Below are 19,939 nucleotides of genomic sequence, written 5' to 3'. Positions count from 1 at the left end.
AGCAGCATTACTGATCGAGCTGATCAGGTCCTAAAGGATGTAACTACTAGACTGGGACTGCAGCAAGTAGTAAAGGAATCATTAAGAGGAAAAACATACTTGACCTCCATCCTTACTAATCTGCTGGCTGCAGAACCATCTGTCAATGACAGTATAGGTAAAAGTGACCACTGCACTTGTGGAGACGAAGTCCAGCCTTCATATTGAGAATAATCTCCATCGTTGTGTGGCGCAATCACTGTGCTGAATGGGACAGACTTCAAACTGATCTAGCAGCTCAAGACTGGGCATCCATGAGGCTCTGTGGGTCGCGGAAGTGTACTCCAGCACAATCTACAGCCTGGCGAATGCTGCATTCCACCATTACCATCAAGCCAAGGGATCAATCCTGGTTCAATAAACAGTGCAGAGGGTGTGCCACGACCAGCTTCAGACATACCTAAAAATGAGGGGTCAACCAAGTGGAGCTACCAAACAGGACGACTTGTGTGCCAAATGGCAAAAATAGCAAGTGATTGACAGAACTAAGCAATCCCATAATTAATAGGTCAGATCTAAGCTCTTCGAGGAGAAAGTGAGGACTGCAGATGCTCCAGCATATGCAGTCCTCATCTGATCTCCAGCATCTGCAGTCCTCATCTGATCTCCAGCATCTGCAGTCCTCACTTTTCCAGCAACACATTTTCAGCTCTGATCTTCAGCATCTGCAGTCCTCACTTTTCCAGCAACACATTTTCAGCTCTGATCTCCAGCATCTGCAGTCCTCACCTTTCCAGATCTAAGCTCTGCAGTCTTTCCAGCACAATCTACAGCCTGTCAAATGCCGCATTCAACCATTACAGTCAAGCCAAGGGATCAATCCCTCCAGTCTTTCCACATCCAGTTGCGAATGATTCTGGATGTAAGTTTGCTCGCTGTTTTTTTTTCCTGACACACTGCTTTCTTTCTTTCTTTCCACTTTTTTAAAAAAAACCCACACTACCACTTAACTGCAGTAGTGCTTATTAGTTTGCTCACTGTATGATGACGTCTGGAAAAAAAACCTTTCAGCGAGCAAAGTTGCAACCAGAGTCTCACCTGAGCTACAAATCTCAAAACTCGCTAGTTGTGAATGGTGGTGGGCAATTAAACAACTCACTGGATGAAGAGGTTCCAATATCCTTATCCTCAATGATGGAGGAGCTCAGCACATCATTGCAAAGGATAAGGCTGATGCAGTCGAAATAATCTTCAGTCACATGATCCACCTCAGGTTCCTCCGGTGGTCCCCAGCATCACAGATACATGTCTCCAGCTAATTCAGTTCATTCCACAGATATCAAGGAATGGCTGGAGGCACTGGATACTGCAAAAGCAATGTGTCCTTAACATTCCGGTAATAGAAGACGTGTGCTTCAGACCTTGCCATTCCCCTAGCTAAGCTCTTCCAGTACAGTTAGAACACTGTCAGGTAGATGCAATGTGGAAAATTGCTGAGCTGTGTCCTGTACACAAAAAGCAAGGCAAATCCAACCCGCATGATTACCGTCCAATCAGTCTACTCCCCATAGTCAGTAAAGTGATGCAAGAGGTCATCAACAGTGCTATCAAGTTTTGGTTTCACAAGGGTCACTTAGCTCCTGATTTCATTATAGCCTTGGTTCAAACATGGACAAACGAGCTGAATTCCAGAGGTGAGGCCCTTGACACCAAGCCTGAATTTAACTGAGGATGGCAGCAAGGAGCCCTGGCAAAACTGGAATCAATGGGTATCGGGATTGGGGGGGACAAACACTCTCTTCTGGTTAGAGTTTTACCTGGCATAGAGGAAGATGATTATGGAGGGTCAGTCATCTCTGCGCCAGGACATCTCTGCAGGAGTCCCTCAGTGTAGCGATCCTGCTTCATCAATGACCTTCCCTCTGTCATAAGGTCAAAAGTGGGAATGTGCATCATTGTTTGCCAATGTTCAGCACCATTCGCGACTCAGATACTGAAGCCGTCCGTGTTTAATTACAATTACATCTGGACAAGATCCAGGCTTGGGCCGACAAATGGTAAGTAACATTCATACCACAAAATGCCAGACAATGACTATCACCACTAAGATGCACTCGAACCACCACCCTTTGATATTACCATCACTAAAACCCCATGATTAACATCCTGGAATTGAATTGGACTCCCCACATAAGTACAGTGGCTACAAGAGCAGGTCAGGGACCAGGGATACTGCAGCAAGTAAATTGATTCCTGACACCCTGTGTCCACCATCTACAAGGCACAAATCAGGAGTGACATGGAATACTCCCTGCTTGCCTGAATGAGTGCAGCTCCAACAACATGCGAGAAGCTTTGACACCATCCAAATCAATGCACATCCACAAACATTCAATCTCTTCACCACCAGCGCTCAGTCGCAGCAGTGTACACTATCTGCAGGATACACTGCACAAATTCACCAAAGACTTTCAAACCCCCGAACACTTCCACCTGGAAGGACAAGGGCAATAGGTATTTGGGAATGCCACCATCTCCAAGCCAATCACCGTCCTGACTTTGAAATAAAGAACATAGAACGTAGAAATGTACAGCAAAAAACAGACCCTTTGGCGCACGATGTTGTGCCAATGTTTAATCCCAATGTAAAATATAATAACTTAACCTATGCACCCCTCAACTCACTGCTATCCATGTGCAAGTCCAGCAGTTGCTTAAATGTCCTGAATGACTCTGCATTCCACTGGCAACGCATTCCATGCATTCACAACTCTATACGTAAAGAACCTTCCTCTAATGTTTCCTCTATACCTTTCTCCTCTATCTTAAAACTATGACCCCTCGTACCAGTCAATCCTGCCCTGGGGAAAAATCTCTGGCTATTGACCTATCTATTCCTCTCATTATCTTGTATACCTCGCTCAGGTCTCCTCTTTTCCTCTACCTCTCTAGAGAGAAAAGTCTGAGTTTTTTCAACTTTTCTTCATAAGGCAAGCCCACCAGTCCAGGCAGCATCCTAGTAAACCTTCTTTCCTACCTCTCCAATCCTCCGTATCTTTCCTATAGTAGGGTGACCAGAACTGGACACAATATTCCAAGTGTGGGCTCGCCAGGGATTTGTAGAGCTGTAGCAAAACCTCGCGGCTCTTAAACTCAATCCTCCTATTAATGAAACCCAAAACACCATATGCTTTCTTAACAACCCTATCCACTTGGGTGGCAACTTTGACGGATCTATGTACTTGCACACCCAGATCCTTCTGTTCCTCCACACTGCCAAGAATCCTGTCTTTAATCATATATTCAGCATTTGAGTTTAACCTTCCAAAATGCATCACTTCGCATTTCTACAACCACTCTCTGTCTTCTGTCAGCCAACCAATTCTGAATCCACTTAGCCAAATCTCCCTGTATCCCATACTTCCTGACTTTATGAATGAACCTACCATGGGGAACCTTATCAAATGCCTTGATGAAATCCATATACACCACATCCACTGCTCGACCTTTGTCGACCTGTCTTGTGACCTGCCTCTCACAAACCTATGCTGACTGCCTTTAATCACACTATGCGTTGCCAAATAGTCATAAATCCTATCCCTCAGAATTCTTTTCAACACTTTGTTGACCACAGACGTAAGACTGACTGGTCTGTAATTGCCAGCGATTTCCCCATTACCCTTCTTGAAAAGAACAACATTCGCCTCTTTCCGATCCTCTGGGACTCCTATGGAGCATGAGGAGGCAAAGATCCTCACCAGCGGCTTAGCATCCTCCTTTCTCGCTTCCCGGAGCAGCCTAGGATATACTGCCATTCCTTCACAGTCATTGGGTCAACATCCTGGAATTCCCTCCCTACCAGCATTGGGGGTCAACCCACAGCAAGTGACTGCAGCAATTCAAGAAGGCAGGTCACCACGACCACGTCAAGACAAATAGAGATGGGCTATCAATGCTGGCCAGGCAGCGATGCCCAAGTACCTCAAATGAATAAAAACAAAAATCTGACTTGGAATTTTGTTGTCATTCCTTTTACTGTCACTGTGTCAAATTCTGGAATTATGGGTCGACTGTCAGCAGGTAGACTGCAGCAGTTCAATGCAGCAGCTTGCCACCACCTTCTACATAGAACATAGAACAATACAGTGCAGTACAGGCCCTTTGGCCCTCGATGTTGCGCCGACCAGTGAACTATTCTCAACTCATCCCCGTACATTAACCCATCATCATCCATGTGCATATCCAAAGATTGTTTAAATCTCCTTAACATGGCTGAGTTGACTACATTGGCAGGTAGGGCATTCCACACAGTTACCACTCTCTGAGTAAAGAACCTGCCTCTGACATTTGTCTTAAATCTATCACCCCTCAATTTGTAGTTATGCCCCCTCATGCAAGCTGACGTCATCATCCTAGGAAAAAGACTTTCACTGTCTACCCTATCTAATCCTCTGATCATCTTGTATGTTTCTATCAAATCCCCTCTTAGCTTTCTTCTTTCCAATGAGAACAGAGCCAAGACTCTCAGTCTTTCCTCATAAGATCTTTCCTCATAAGACCTTCCCTCCAGACCAGGCACCATCCTGGTAAATCTCCTCTGCACCTTTTCCAATGCTTCCACATCCTTCCCGAGAAATGACGACCAGAACTGCACACAATATTCCAAGTGTGGCAGCACTAGCGTTTGGTATAATTGCATCATAATATTGCGGCTCCGGAACTCAATCTCTCTACCAATGAAACCTAACACACAGTTTACCTTCTTAACCTGGGTGGCAACTTTCAGGGATCTGTGTACATGGACTCCAAGATCTCTCTGCACATCCACACTACCAAGAATCTTTCCATTGACCCAGTTACTCTGCCTTCCTGTTATTCTTGCTAAAGTGAATCATCTCACATTTAGCTGCATTTGCCACCTCTCAGCCCAATTCTGCAGTTTATCTAAGTCCCCCTGCAACCTGGAACACTCTTCCAAACTGTCCACTATTCCACCGACTGTAGTGTCATGTGCAAATTTTCTAATCCATCCACCTATGCGTGTGTCTAAGTCATGTATAAAAATGATAAACAGCAGTGGTCCCAAACCTTCTCAAGGGCAATTGCATATGGGCAGTAAATGCTGGCAATCCAGCAGCACCCACACACCACAAATGAATTTAAAATCTAGAGCTTAGTTGCTTAATTGCAGTATCTAGTGCCTCCAACTGTTTGTTGATATTGTGTGCAGATCACATTGAATTGGCTGAAGACTGGCATAACTACAACTCTCTTGTAGCTACCTCAAGCACCTGACAAGTTGCTCACAGTTGAGATGTTCATGGACACTGCAGGGTTGTACACTTGCTGACATATCCAATCTCATTGGTGTCATTTAAAGCTAAATCTAAGTGAAGAGTTGGGAGCTTTTCCTGAGCCGCCTTCCTCCACTTTTAGTCTGTCTTCCACCTGAAGAAGACAACAATCTGATGAGAAGTGCCCCCTGATTCTAAGCATTTGGTGGTATACTCTGTTCAACAATTGTGGTTGATGGTTTACTCGTCAGTTACACATTGAATGCTGCTCACTGATGTGCATAACTATTGACTTTTTGCCTACCCCTCCCAGCTCAAGGATAGTTTAAATTCCAAAAGACTAGACATATTGGCTAAATAGTGGCTCATTGGTTAGTGCTACTACCTCACAGCGCCCAGGACCTGAGTTCGATTCCACCCTTGGGTGTCTGTGTGGAATTTGCACGTTCTCCCCATGTCTGTGTGGGTTTTCACCAGGTGCTGCAGTTTCGTCCCACAGACCAAAGATATGCAGGTTAGGTAGAGTGACCATACTAAATTACCTATTGTGTTCAAGGATGTGTGGGTCAGGTGCATTAGCCATGGGTAATGCAAGGTTACTGGGATAGGATATGGGGATGAGTCTGGGTGGGATGCTCTTCAAAGGGTTGGTGAGGACTCGTTGAGTCGATTGGCCTGTTCCACACTGTAGGCATTCTGTGGAACAGTTTGTAGAATCCATATATTTCCTTAACTCGGGTTATTTAGTCTCTAATGTTTTTTCAAGCAAGCATGTAGTTTACTGTGGTTTTTGCTCCTTATCACCATAGTCATAGAGATGGACAGCACAGAAACAGACCCTTGGTCCAGCTCATCCATGCCGACCAGATATCCCACCCCAATCTAGTGCTAACTGCCAGCACCTGGCTCGTATCCCTCCAAACCCTTCCAAAGTTCCCCATGGGAGACTGTTAGCAAAGTCAGGTCTCGTAGAATACAGGGGGAACGAGCCATTTGGATACAGAACTAGCTCAAAGGTAGACGACTACAGTCCATATAGATCACATAGTCTGCTCTTCCCTCATCAATCCTCTGTTTCTGCTTCACAAAGCTCAATCAAGTTTGTGAGACCTGATTTCCCATGCACAAAGCCACATTGACTATCCCTAATCAGTCCTTGCCTTCTAAAAACATGTACACTCTGTCCCTCAGGACACCCCCAGCACTTTGCGCACCATCGATGTCAGGCTCACCGGTCAGAAGACCTCGACCCACAGGAGGGCTTGCTCAGTTCTGCGATCAGGCAAATAAACACTAGCAGTTCGGTCTGGTTCTGCAAGATATCACAGATTTATTATCACGGCCAGACACATGTTGTTCAGCAACACAGAGGTTAAACACTTCTGTGCCCCATGGAGAAACTGCGCAAATGGTTTAAAGCAAAGACAATTTTTCTATGGTTTTTAAGGAATAGTACAGCCTTAATTACAGAGCAAATCCAATAAAATGTAATAAAAGTACATTATAGACGTTAAGCCAATGGTATTTCCTGGGAACTAACTTTGTTTTGGACATTTTATCTCTCGGCACCTGCATCTCCAAGGTTAGCTAGGATGGTTAGTAATGTCCTAGCTAGCTTAGTTAATTCCATACTGCGAAGGAAGCATTGTCTGCCGATTTTTGGTTCAGTTAGTTCAGGAATACAGCTTTTAGCAGGATTAAAAACTATTTTAAATCGAATTGTCAATTTGCAGCCTAGAAGCATTTTGTTGTGTTACTTTATGTTACTTACATTAAGAAGCCATTTTGTTGTTAGTAAGGGCATGTATTAAATGGTTGCTCCTGACAACAGCCTAAATCCAGATTTTAGATCCTCAGATTAATGGTTCCCTGGCTTGTCCTTACTACCTTCTTAAATAGTGGCACTACTTTAGCCAACCTCCAGTCTTCCAGCACCTCACCTGTGACTATTGATGATACAAATATCTGAGCAAGAGGCCCAGCAATCACTTCACTAGCTTCCCACAGAGTTCTAGGGTACACCTGATCAATTCCAGGGGATTTATCCACTTTTATGCATTTCAAGACATGCACTTCCTACTCTGTAATATAGACATTTTTCAAGACGTCACCATCTATTTCTGTACATTCTATATCTTCCATGTACTTTTCCACAGTAAACACCGACGCAAAATACGTTTAGTATCTCCCCCCATCTCCTGCGGCTCCACACAAAGGTTGCCTTGCTGATCATGGAAAGGCCCCAATTCTCTCCCTACTTACCTTTTTTTTCCTTTAATGTATTTGTAAAAAGCCCTTTGGATTCTCCTTAACCCTGTTTGCTAAAGCTATCTTAAGTCCCCTTTTTGCCCTGCTGATTTCCCTCTTAAGTATACCCTTACTGTGTTTATATTCTTCTAAGGATTCAATCAATCTATTCTTTCTATACCCGACATATGCTTCCTTCTTTTTCTTAACCAAACCCTCAATTTCTGTAGTCAACCAGCAATCCCTACTACCATCCTTTCCTTTCACCCTCACTGGAATATACTGTCTCTGGACTCTCGCTATCTCGTTTCTGAAGGCTTCCCATTTTCCAGCCGTCCCTTTCACCTGCAAACATCTGCCTCCAATCAGCTTTTGAAAGTTCTTGCCTGATACTGTCAAAATTAGCTTCCTCCAATTTAGAATTAAACTTTTAGATCTCGTCTATCCTTTTCCATCACTATTTTAAAACGAATGGTCACTGGCCCAAAATGCTCCCCCACTAACACCGCAGTCACCTGCCCTGCCTTATTTCCCAAGAGTAGGTCAAGTTTTGCACATCCACATACTGAATCAGAAAATTTTCATGTACAAACTTAACAAATTCCTCTCCATCTAAACCCTTAACATTATGGCAGTCCCAGTTTGTTTTTGGAAAGTTAAAATCCCCAACCTTAACCATCCAATTATTCTTACCGATAACTGAGGTCTCCTTACAAATTTGTTTCTGTAAGGCATCTGTAATACAATCCCAATAAGGTGATCATCCCTTTCTTATTCCTCAGTTCCATTCAAATAACTTTACTGGATGTATTTCTGGGAATATCCTCCCTCAGTACAGCTGTAATGCTACCCCTTATCAAAAACGCCATTCCCCTCCTCTCTTGCTACAGGAAGGACAGAAAGGGAGACATTTGCATCCTGGAATATTAAGCTGCCAGTCCTGTCCATCCCTCAGCCACGTTTCTGCAATTGCTATGTTATCCCTGTCCCATGTTCCTAACCATGCCCTGAGTTCGTCTGCCCTCTTGTATTGAAATAAATGCAGTTTAATTGATCAGTCCGACCTTGTTCTCTGCTTGGTCCCTTAACTACCCTGACTGTTTGACTCGCTTCTTTTCTCAACTGTACCAGTCTCAGATTGATCTCCTTCCTCACTATCTCCCTGCTCCCCCCCACCAACCTTACTGGTTTAAATTCTCCCAAGCAGCTCCAGCAAATCTTCCTGACAGTATATTTGTCCCCTTTCAATTCAGGTGCAATCCGTCCTACTTGTATAGGTCACTTTAACCCCTGAAAAGATTCCAGTGATCCAAAAATGTGAATCTGTTTCCTATACACCAGCTCCTCAGCCATGCAGTCATCTCCTCTATACTCCTATTACTACCCTCACTAGCTCGTAGCACCCAGAGTAATCCAGATATTACTACTCTCGAGGACCTCCTTTTTAAATTCCTGCCTAACTCTCTATATTCTCCCTTCAGAATCTCATCCTTTTCCCTTCCTATGTCATTGGTTCCAGCATGTACAATGACCCCCTACTGGCCCCTCTTCCCCCTTGAGAACATTCTGCACCCTCTCTGAGACATCATTGATCCTGGCACCAGGGAGGCAACACACCATTCGGATTTTTCACTCCTGGCCACAGAAATGTCTGTCTGTGCCTCGGACTAGAGAGTCCCCTAATACAATTGATTTCTTGGAACCCAACGTACCTCTCAATACCAGAAACCCGACTGTTTCTGCTACATTCCCCTGAGGATCCATCACCCTACATTTTCCAAAACAGCATACTTGTTGAAATGGGGATATCCGCATACTCCTGTACTACCTGCCTGAATCTCCAATCTTTCCTGGAGTTAATCCATCTATGTGATTGTACCTGCAGCTGTTCTCCCTTCCTATAACTGGCATCCATCACACCCCTTCCTCTTGTAAATTCCTCATTGCCTCTAACTGTCGCTTCAACCAATTCATTTGATTTGATAGGGTTTGCGACCAACTGCATTTATTGCAGATATAATCCTCAGTAACGTGTAAACTCTCCCTGAATTCTCACATCCGACAAGAAGAGCACATCACTCTACTAAGGGCCATTTTTGCTGCTTCCAATCTGCATACCCAGAAAATAACACTGTCTTATTCTTCTATAAAACACTGTTCCAGGCTAACGTAATACTTATGGCTTATATTTTTAAATTTTTAAATTTAATCTCAATAAAACATATAATCAAGAAAGAACACACTCTACTCACTACTGCAGACTTTCAGCAAGGCCACACTTAAAACTATTCACTAATCTGTTTCTGTGCTGTGACCTCTCCCAAACTGGTTTCTCCAAGATCCGTTGTCAATTTCACTGTTTGCTAATTTTCCCAGATGCACTCCAATGTCCAGCGATATGTGAATTCAACAGCAAAGGCAGTAACTGTCTCACTTTAGTTTTTTCTATCACTTAAACATCTTAAATTATCCAGCTACAAATATATTATTTTCTCTTCTTACTCCATTCATCATTTTGTCAAGTGGGTGTTGATATATTTTTATTCTCCAGTGCAGCTTCTCCAACCACTCCCACGTTAGTTAGTTTACACACAAATCTCTCCAATCCTGTTGTCTCTGCACCAATATCCTCATTTTATACCACATACTCTTGACTAATGTGATCTTATTAAAGACCAGAAAAGGTGGAGGTTAGAATCACTTTTTCTAGATCATCATGTATCCTGCTTGGTCCTGCTGTTTTGAGTGGTAGCTAGACTATTCAATTTTCTGAAAGTTCAGGGGCAGGGAGAACAAATGGGAACCAATCTACTATTCCATGGGCAAGCTAGCAATTAATTAGCCTCATCTATACTTTTGTTTCACTTGATATATTACATTTAACATCACCTGGGGAGAGTTGTTCTGTGTGATGTTACGGTGGCACAGTGGTTAGCACTGCTGTCTCACAGCGCCAGAGACCCGGGTTCAATTCCCACCTCAGGCGACTGACTGTGTGGAGTTTGCATATTCTCCCCTTGTCTGCGTGGGTTTCCTCCGGCTGCTCTGGTTTCCTCCCACAGTCCAAAAATGTGCAGGTTAGGTGAATTGGTTATGCTAAATTGCCCGTAGTGTTAGTAGAAGGGGAATGGGTCTGGGTGGGTTGTGCTTTGGCAGGCCGGTGTGGACTTGTTGGGCTGAAGATAAGATAACCTTTAGTATGGAAACAGGCCGTTCAGCCCAGCAAGTCCACACCGGCCCTCCGAAGAGTGACCCATTCCCCTACATTTACCCTGAACACTATGGGCAATTTAGCATGGCCAATTCAATGACCTACACATCTTTGGATTGTGGGAGGAAACCGGAGCACCCGGAGGAAACCCACGCAGACTCAGGGAGAATGTGCAAACTCCATACAGACAGTCACCCAAGGCAGGAATCGAGGCAGCAGTGCTAACCACTAAGTCACTGTGCTGCCCCAGTTAGGTTGACCAGTTTTTACTAGGGTTCAGTTTGTTATTCTAAAATGAAAATTGGAGGTCTAGTGGACAGCGAAGAAGTTTACCTCAGATTACAACAGGATCTTGATCAGATGGGCCAATGGGATGAGAAGTGGCAGATGGAGTTTAATTTAGATAAATGCAGGGTGCTGCATTTTGGGAAAGCAAATCTTAGCAGGACTTATACACTTAATGGTAAGATCCCAGAGGCTGAACAAAGAGACCTTGGAGTGCAGGTTCATAGCTTCTTGAAAGTGGAGTCTCAGGTAGCTAGGATAGTGAAGAAGGCATTTGGTATGCTTTCTTTTATTGGTCAGAGTATTGAGTACAGGAGTTGGGAGGTCATGTTGTGGCTGTACAGGACATTGGTTAGGATACTGTTCGAATATTGCGTGCAATTCTGGTCTTCTTCCTGTTGGAAAGATGTTGTGAAACTTGAAACGGTTCAGAAAAGATTTACAAGAATGTTGCCAGGGTTGGAGGATTTGAGCTATAGGGAGAGGCTGAACAGGCTGGGGCTGTTTTCCCTGGAGCAACGGAAGCTGAGGGGTGACCTTATAGGGGTTTACAAAATTATGAGGTGCGTGGATAGGATAAATAGACAAAGTCTTTTCCCTGGGGTCGGGGACTCCAGAACTAGAGGGCATAGGTTTCAAGTCAGAGGGAAACATATAAAAGGGGCCTAAGGGGCAACGTTTTCATGCAAAGGGTGGTACGTGTATGGAATGAGCTGCCAGAGGAAGTGATGGAGGCTGATACAATTGCAACATTTAAAAGGCATTTGGCTGGGTATATGAATAGGGAGGGTTCGGAGGGATGTGGGCTGGGTACTGGCAGGTGGGACTAGATTGGGTTGGGATATTGGGTTGAGATATCTGGTAGGCATGGACAGGTTGGACCGAAGGGTCTGTTTCCATGCTGTACATCTCTATGACTCTATGAAAGTTTTTTTATACAATGACACCATCTGGAATTCTTTCCATTAATCTTTACGAAAATTAAAATGTATTTATCCACTGAAACTTCACATCTGTTTTCCCCTTTGAATGCTTGATATACCAACTCCTATCTAGTTATGTTTTCCATTCCAATTTGAGAAACAATGTGCTCAGGTTTAATGATTTTCTCACAGCAGTGCAAGTCAGTTTAACACCAACATTCACATTTCCAACTCTCAAACACTTCTTCTTTTTCTCAGTTAACTATAGTGCCAGAAGACTGGAGGATAGCAAATGTTCCCTTGTTCAAGAAAGGGCGTAGAGATAGCCCTGGTAATTATAGACCAGTGAGCCTTACTTCAGTTGTGGGTAAAGTGTTGGAAAAGGTTATATGAGATAGGATTTATAATCATTTGGAAAGGAAGAAGTTGATTAGGGATAGTCAACACAGTTTTCAGAAGGGTAGGTCATGTCTCAGAAACCTTTATTGAGTTCTTTGAGAAGGTGGGAGAAAGTGGGGACTGCAGATGCTGGAGAACAGAGCTTAAAAATGTGTTGCTGGAAAAGCGCAGCAGGTCAGGCAGCATCAAAGGAGCAGGAGAATCGACGTTTCGGGCATAAGCCCTTCTTTGAGAAGGTGACCAAACAAGTGGACGAGGGTAAAACGGTTGATGTGATGTGTATGGATTTCAGTAAGGCGTTTGATAAGATTCCCTATGTACAAAATACAGAGGATTGAGGGTGATTTAGCATTTTGGATCAGATATTGGCTAGCTGAAAGAAGACAAAGTGGTGGTTTATGGGAAATGTTCATCCTGGAGTTCAGTTACTAGAGGTGTACCACAATGATCTGTTTTTGGTCCACTGCAGTTTTTATAAATGACCTGGATGAGAGCATAGAAGGATGGGTTCGTAAATTTGCGGATGACACTCGGGTCTATGGAGTTGTGGACAGTGCAGAAGGATACTGTAGATTACTGAGGGACATAGATAAATTGTAGAGCTGGGTTGAGAGATGGCAAATAGAATTTTTCCCATTTACCCTGGGAAAAGTAAGGTGACTCACTTTGGAAGGAGTAACAGGAATGCAGAGTACTCGGCTAATGGTAAGATTCTTGGTAGTGTAAATGAACAGAGAGATCTCTTTGCCCATGTAAATAGATCTCTGAAAGTTGCACCCAGGTTAATAGGGTTGTTAAGAAGTCATACGGTGTGTTAGCTTTTCTTAGTAGAGGTGAGGATATGGGCATCTGGGAGGTAGGACAAAACGGCTGAAGGAGCTGCACGAAAAGACTTCTGCATTGTTAAATTGCACTGAAACAAGAAACCGCAGACTTATGGAAGATCCGATTAATTGCAGAAATAACGGTTTAATCCCAACCACAAGGCAGGACAAAAACGATAACTAAGAACAGGTTGCTTATAAGAAATCGTGATAGGCTAAGGCAAAAGTGCATGAGGACCTCGCGCGATTTGATTGATTATTACTATGCGATCATGCTCCATGTCTGACTATGAATAATGTATATAAACCCTATGCAAGCTCTGAAAGTCTTTGGGTTCTTTTGGTGGTCTCGGAGTACTCATGCTTCTGGGCTGATCAGAGTGTACTGACCCATCCTTATCAAAGAATAAATGATTGCTTTTGTGATTGACAAAGAATCATTTATATGTGTACTTATTGACCTCCCGGAGATTCAGATCTTCACCGGGATTGAGTTTGGGAACAATGAGGTAATGCAGCTGTACAAAACTCTGATGTGGCTGCACTTGGCATATTGCATACAGTTCTGTTCACCATATTATTGGAAGGATTGGAAGCTTTGGAAAGGGTTCAGAGGAGATTTACTATGGAGGGAATGTCTGAGGGATTTGAGGCTGTTTTCGTTAGAAAGAAGAAGGTTGAGAGGTGACTTAATTGAGACATATAAGATAATCAGAGGGTTAGATAGGGTGGACAGTGAGAGCCTTTTTCCTCGGATTGTGATGGCTAGCATGAGGGGGCATAGCTTTAAATTGTGGGGTGATAGATCTAGGACAGATGTCAGTGGTAATTTCTTTATTCAGAGTAGTGGGGCGTGGAACTCACTGTCTTCAACAGTAGTAAACCCGCCGACTTTAAGGGCATTTGAATGGTCATTGGATAGACACATGGGTAAAAATGCAATAATGTGGGTTAGATGGGCTTTGAATTGGTTTCACAGGTCGGCACAACATCGAGGGCCAAAGGGCCTGAATTGAGCTGTAATATTCTGTGTTCTAACTAGCCAAGGCCATATCTCCAAAAGGCATAGCCTGCAGTCCAAATTTTGATGTCTGTAGCTGATGGTTGGTGAGACTTTGCAAACATTTCTTTTTTGTGGTATTGTTTTAATATATTTTAAACAAAATTCACTGTAGTTCTGGTTAAACGTATATTATTAATGCCCAGTTGTATCTCTAAATTTACAAACAAAATTTAGAAATGCCAGTAAAATATGTATTGCATTTTGTGGGAGAAAAAGCAGCAAAATGTTCATTTCACTTGGTTTCTCTGTGGTCCAATTAAAGTTTTGAAGTTGCTGGAAATATTGTTGCACTCGTAAACAAAAACCGCAGTTCCCATTCTGCCGAAGGCCGAGTTTCTTGGCATACAGCATGAAAATGTCATCTACTAGCAGGCTGAGTTATTAATTTTCCTCTGGTTTCTTGTTCTCATTTAAAACTGAATTTCTGGTAAGACTTAAAATTTGTCTTTACGTTTTGGAAAACAAAGTGGTGCTTTACCAAGCTGCGGCATTGCAGATAGATTATTGTCAAGGTCTTTCAATCCTCTTAACTTTTTCAACCTGATTTGAATTTTTGATCGTCACTAAAACAAAATATTGTTTATAATGACTTGAAAGCAAGATATGCTCTCAACATTGGGCAAGGATTATGAAAGATCATCGGTGAGGCTTTAGAGTTGACTCGATTTGATTGGTGGTTTCCTTCAACAGAAGTGCAGTCAACTTGTTCCCTTTAATATTCAATCGAACAGCTGCTTCTCTGAGAAACCTGATCAACTGAGGTCTCAAGTTGCTTGCCTGGATACCCAATTATCTTGTAGCAACAGCAAAGTGCTGTTAGTAATCTTCAAGAATTCTATTGCTGCTTTCAGTATTTAACTGCTGCTGAACAGGATCAGGACTCACCTGTGCAAAAGGTGGTGAGAAGTGAGACTTGCTGTCATTTGTGAGCGTGTCCTCCTCCTTTATTACAGTAATCATGAGCATTGTGCCTCAGCAGATTGGAGTGAAAACAGAGAATTTGGATCCTGCTTCTTTGGTTCTGAAGTGTTACGTGCTTCTAGCTGGGCAAAGAACTCTCAGCATTATATATTTTTTTGTCTTTTTGGGTCTTACTGAACTTTCCCAGTCTGCTTTACCAATGGATAAACTCATTATAATACACTGTTTAATTGTTGCAAACACTGAGCTTGCAGAAAGAAGCACTTGACCCTGGAGTCACAGTATGTACCCTCATTATGATCCTCCCCTCCTCCTAAATAGTCTTGCAGGAACATCCAAGATGTCACTCCACAAATGCATTGGGGTTTTGATGGGTTGTTTGATGCTAACCAGTGCCTTAGAAAATAAATATTCTATTCCTCTTAGGCCCTCCTGAGTTTAACCACCTCTTTTTAAAGATTTTCTGGCCATTATACCCCAAATAAATCTTTCTTTTTAATCTCAGGCACCTAGAGGACTTGTTTAAAATCATTGTTCAGCATGAGGAGAAGGATCTTCCATCCATTATCATCTCTAGTTCTTCAGTAAATGTCTTAATTTCAGATGGCAAAAGGATCCAGTGGTTTCCTGCACCAAGTGTTTTGTAACTGAATTGAGTGACTCAGAGTCTACTCTTGCAAACTCTAGTTCTCTGTTCAGCTTGGTATTTTTTTGTTCTTAACTCACTTTTTCTTTTACACCCGTGGTAGCCTGTACGTGTCTTTTTTTATAATCTGCCTCCTGCACTTGTTATGACTTCATGCTTCATTTTCCTGTTCCAGCATTTTCACTTTTTTTACTCACCTGTATCTAGTTTCTAACTTATTTTAGACAGTGGTTTAACATGATTTGAGTCTGTGATGTACTTTATTAAAAATCGCACAACACCAGGTTTATTTGGAAGCAATAGCTTTCGGAGCGTTGCTCCTTCATCAAGTAGCTGTGGAGCAGGACCATAAGACACAAATTATAGCAAAAGATTACAGTGCCATGCAACTGAAATGACACATTGAACAAATCTCACCTTTATTCTTCTAAACTTTGGGATGACAGTTAACCGTTCATGGGGAATTTTTAGATAGTTTGTTAATCTTTGTTAAGCAGCAGCAGTTTAAATGATACGTTATTTAATTAGGTAGAAAAAACAGTGATTGAGGATGGCTCACATGATGGCAGAGGACAAACATGGAGTGTATTGATCTCTTTAAAGTTTTGAAGGCAGCATCTTTCTCTAACAAATGTTAGGGAACTCTTCCTGGACCACCACGTCCCTTTTGGTGGGTTTCCATCTGAAGAAGGTAGGTGTCTGACAAACACAGCCCCATAATTCTGAACACAGCCCCATAATTCTGATTACAAAGCAACCTTATTTCTATGGGCTAGTAGTTTACATTGTCCCAGCCACCTATTCGACACTGCAGTCATCATGATAATAGAGCAACGATTGCTTGCAGTTCCCTAGACACTTTGGGATAATTTAGCATGGCCAATCCACCTAACTTAAACATCTTTGGACAGTGGGAGGAAACCTGGCAGAAGTCTACGCAGACACTGAGAATGTGTTAACTCAACACAGATAGTTGCCTAATGCTGGAATTGAACCCACTCCTTGGCATGGTGAGGCAACAATGCAAGCCACTGTTCCACCACACTGCCCATCTGCACTATTAGTGCAACATGAAACTCCTTCACACTGACACTACATCTCAGTGAAAGTTTGGTATTTTTGTCAAAGTAAATTGATTAGTGTGCAGTATATTTGCCAAGATTTTTTTCTCAAACCACATTTTTATTTTTCCTTGAGTGGAGTCCTTTGCGTTCTGCTTAATTGCACTGAAATGTGCACCAAAATCAGGGAAGGGCATTTAAAATGTATTACAAAAACTGAAATCGCTGGCTAAATTGACCAGGTCTTGCAGTGGAGTGAAAACAGTTAACATTTCGAATCTTCTGGACTGGTAGTAGCTCAAAAATCATAGAATTTGGCCCATCGAGTCAATACTGACCCACTTAAGAGCATTCTTCTTGTAACCCTGCATTTCCCATAGCTAACCCCCCCAACCTCCACATCCCTATACACTATTGGCAATTTAGCATAGCACATCCGTCTAACCTGAACATCTTTGGATTGTGGGAGGGAACCGAAGACATTAGGAAAAGGTGTAAACTTCCCATGGAGTTGGAGCAAGAAATCAAATGCAGATTTCTGGTACTGTGAGACAGTAACACTAACCACTGAGCCACCATGCCACTCTGGTGTTTATGATGAAGACTGGGATGAGGGTGAGAGAGAAGTGAGAGGACAGGTGGAGATGGAGCTCTGCAAGAGAGAGAATGGCAGTTAGAGAGCCAAAGAGATTGTTAACAGTATACATGGTGGAAATAAAAGCTGGTAATGGGGACCATGAGTAGGTGAAAATAGGTTGGCTGTGATGAAACAGCCTATGCCATAATAGGGCCTGGACTTTGGGGCTAGGTTAAGGCCATGGAAGGTGGTGTTCAAGTTCTAAAATTGTTGAATTCATGGTTCCCAAGCAGAAAATAAGATGCTGTTCTTCCAGCTTCATTGAGCTTCTGTGGGGCTCTGTAGCAAGCCCTGCAGCGTTGCAGGTTATGTTCATAGGCATCTATGACACTACGATTACGTGACTTTAGAAGTTAAATCAGAAATAATTCACTACCAATCAGCTACCATACACATGATAATACAATCTTTGTTTAATTTATGTGATTTGCTAAAATTCATTATGTTATGTCAAATCAGAAATGGAGAGTGCTTACAAGACACATTTTGTAAACCAAAGCATGTTATATTTTCTTGTATAGATTTAAAACACTCCAAATGACCATGACAGCAGAAAGCTTGGACATGACAAATGGTTCTAATAAACTTGGGTCTGTGACCCAGAATGAAGCAGCACTGCTTGCCTTGATGGAACAGACAGGCTATACTATGATCCAAGAAAATGGACAAAGGAAGTTTGGTGGCCCACCACCAGGTAAGAGTGAGTATGAAAACTGGGGTGTGAATTTCCATGAGGATTCCCAATTTCCCATCTTTTATCTTCAATATTAGGTAACAAACATCAAAGAAACGAGGTAAATGTGGAGGATCAGAGAAACTCCATGGAAATTCCACAGATAATTGAAGATGGAAGGATTTCTTGTTGATGTTACCAACATTTCAGATTTTACAAACATTCTGGTCTCAGCAGTTATGTGGTGACTAATTTTGCTAGATTTAGTGGTGGTGAACCTCATTTAAGCAGAACTCAACGGTGTAAAACCAGGAACAGCAAGCTGAGATAGATTTTTGTCTTCTTTTTCCAGATGTTTAAAAGATTATTGAAGAAGGCTGTTTAGAAGCCATTAAGCTGCAAGATTTCTTGATGCGTAAATGTGTGGAACTATCATAATACAGCTGTTATGTTACCATCAGTAGCAATAATAAAACATCCTCTGGAAATCCCACCATAGTGGAAGTTTAAATTAAAAAATGAAAATTCAGTTTAGGTATTAATAGAAAGAGTTATTCAAGTTATTGGTCTTTCATCAGAATCATGCAGTTCAATGACTTGAAACATAACTCAGCATATAGAGGTGTCAGCAGTTCAGAGGCAGTTCTGCAAGGTCTGGAGTAACTCGAGGGTAGCCTTTAAGTCCTTCTATAGTCTTCTGAGACCAGCAGAATTATGGGAGCCATAAGTGAGGCACTGCATGGGTAAGGAGATCAGTGGTGGTCTTGTTCTCCAAACAACCAACCTCTGGTTCTTTGTCATAGGCCGTTGATACTCATCAGTGCAGAATTAATTTATGATGCCTGTCGACTTGTTAAAGGACCTTACCAATATGATCTAACAGTTAGCGCACAAGAGCTGTTCATTCACAGCACATTGACAATTTCTGTATTTCTCCCTGTTGTCATGGGAGATCGGAGCTGAAAAAAGTGTTGCTGGAAAAATGCAGCAGGTCAGGCAGCATCATAGGAGCAGGAGAATTGACGTTTCGGGCATAAGCCCTTCTTCAGGAATGAGGAGGATGTGTCAAGCAGGCTAAGATAAAAGGTAGGGAGGAGGGACTTGGGGGAGGGGCGTTGGGAATGCGATAGGTGGAAGGAGATTAAGTGAGGGTGATAGGCTGAAGAGGGAGTAGGAGGGGAGAGGTCGGGAAGAAGATTGCAGGTCAAGGCGGTGCTGAGTCCGAGGGTTGGGACTGAGAAAAGGTGGAGGGAGGAGAAATGAGGAAGCTGGAGAAATCTGCATTCATCCCTTGTGGTTGGAGGGTTCCTCCAACCACAAGCTCTTCCTCCAGGCGTTGTGTTGCCATGGTCTGGCAATGGAGGAGGCCAATGACCTGCATGTCCTTGGCAGAGTGGGAGGAGGAGTTGAAGTGTTGAGCCACGGGTTGGTTGGGTTGGTTGGTGCAGATGTCCTAGAGGTGTTCTCTGAAACGTTCCGCAAGTAGGCGGCCTGTCTCCCCAATGTATAGGAGGCCACATCGGGTGCAGCGGATGCAGTAAATGATGTGTGTGGAGGCGCAGGTGAATTTCTGACGGATATGGAAGGATCCCTTGGGGCCTTGGAGGGAAGTTACGAGGGAGGTGTGGGCGCAAGTTTTGCACTTCTTGCGGTTGCAGGGGAAGGTACCAGGAGTGGAGGTTGGGTTGGTGGGGTGTGTGGATCTGACAAGGGAGTCGCGGAGGGAATGGTCTTTCTGGAACGCTGATAGGGGGGGGGAGGGAATAATATCATTGG

At 43.0% G+C, this 19,939-nt stretch overlaps 1 protein-coding gene across 1 annotated transcript in view; it reads left to right on the top strand.

Annotated features, from left to right (window-relative positions):
- Positions 1-19,939, top strand: part of rbm46 (RNA binding motif protein 46) — a 120,639-nt gene that overhangs the window by 16,162 nt on the left and 84,538 nt on the right. Inside the window, exon 2 of the mRNA XM_043708799.1 lies at positions 18,012-18,184. Within this exon, the coding sequence (XP_043564734.1) occupies positions 18,028-18,184 (157 nt within the window). The 5' untranslated portion in view covers positions 18,012-18,027. The remainder of the gene's footprint in view (positions 1-18,011; positions 18,185-19,939) is intronic.

Source organism: Chiloscyllium plagiosum, chromosome 19 (genome assembly GCF_004010195.1).
Source record: "Chiloscyllium plagiosum isolate BGI_BamShark_2017 chromosome 19, ASM401019v2, whole genome shotgun sequence".
Lineage (NCBI taxonomy): Eukaryota > Metazoa > Chordata > Chondrichthyes > Orectolobiformes > Hemiscylliidae > Chiloscyllium > Chiloscyllium plagiosum.
The sequence above is the reverse complement of the archived record's forward strand: the minus strand, read 5'-3'. Positions and strand labels throughout refer to the sequence as shown.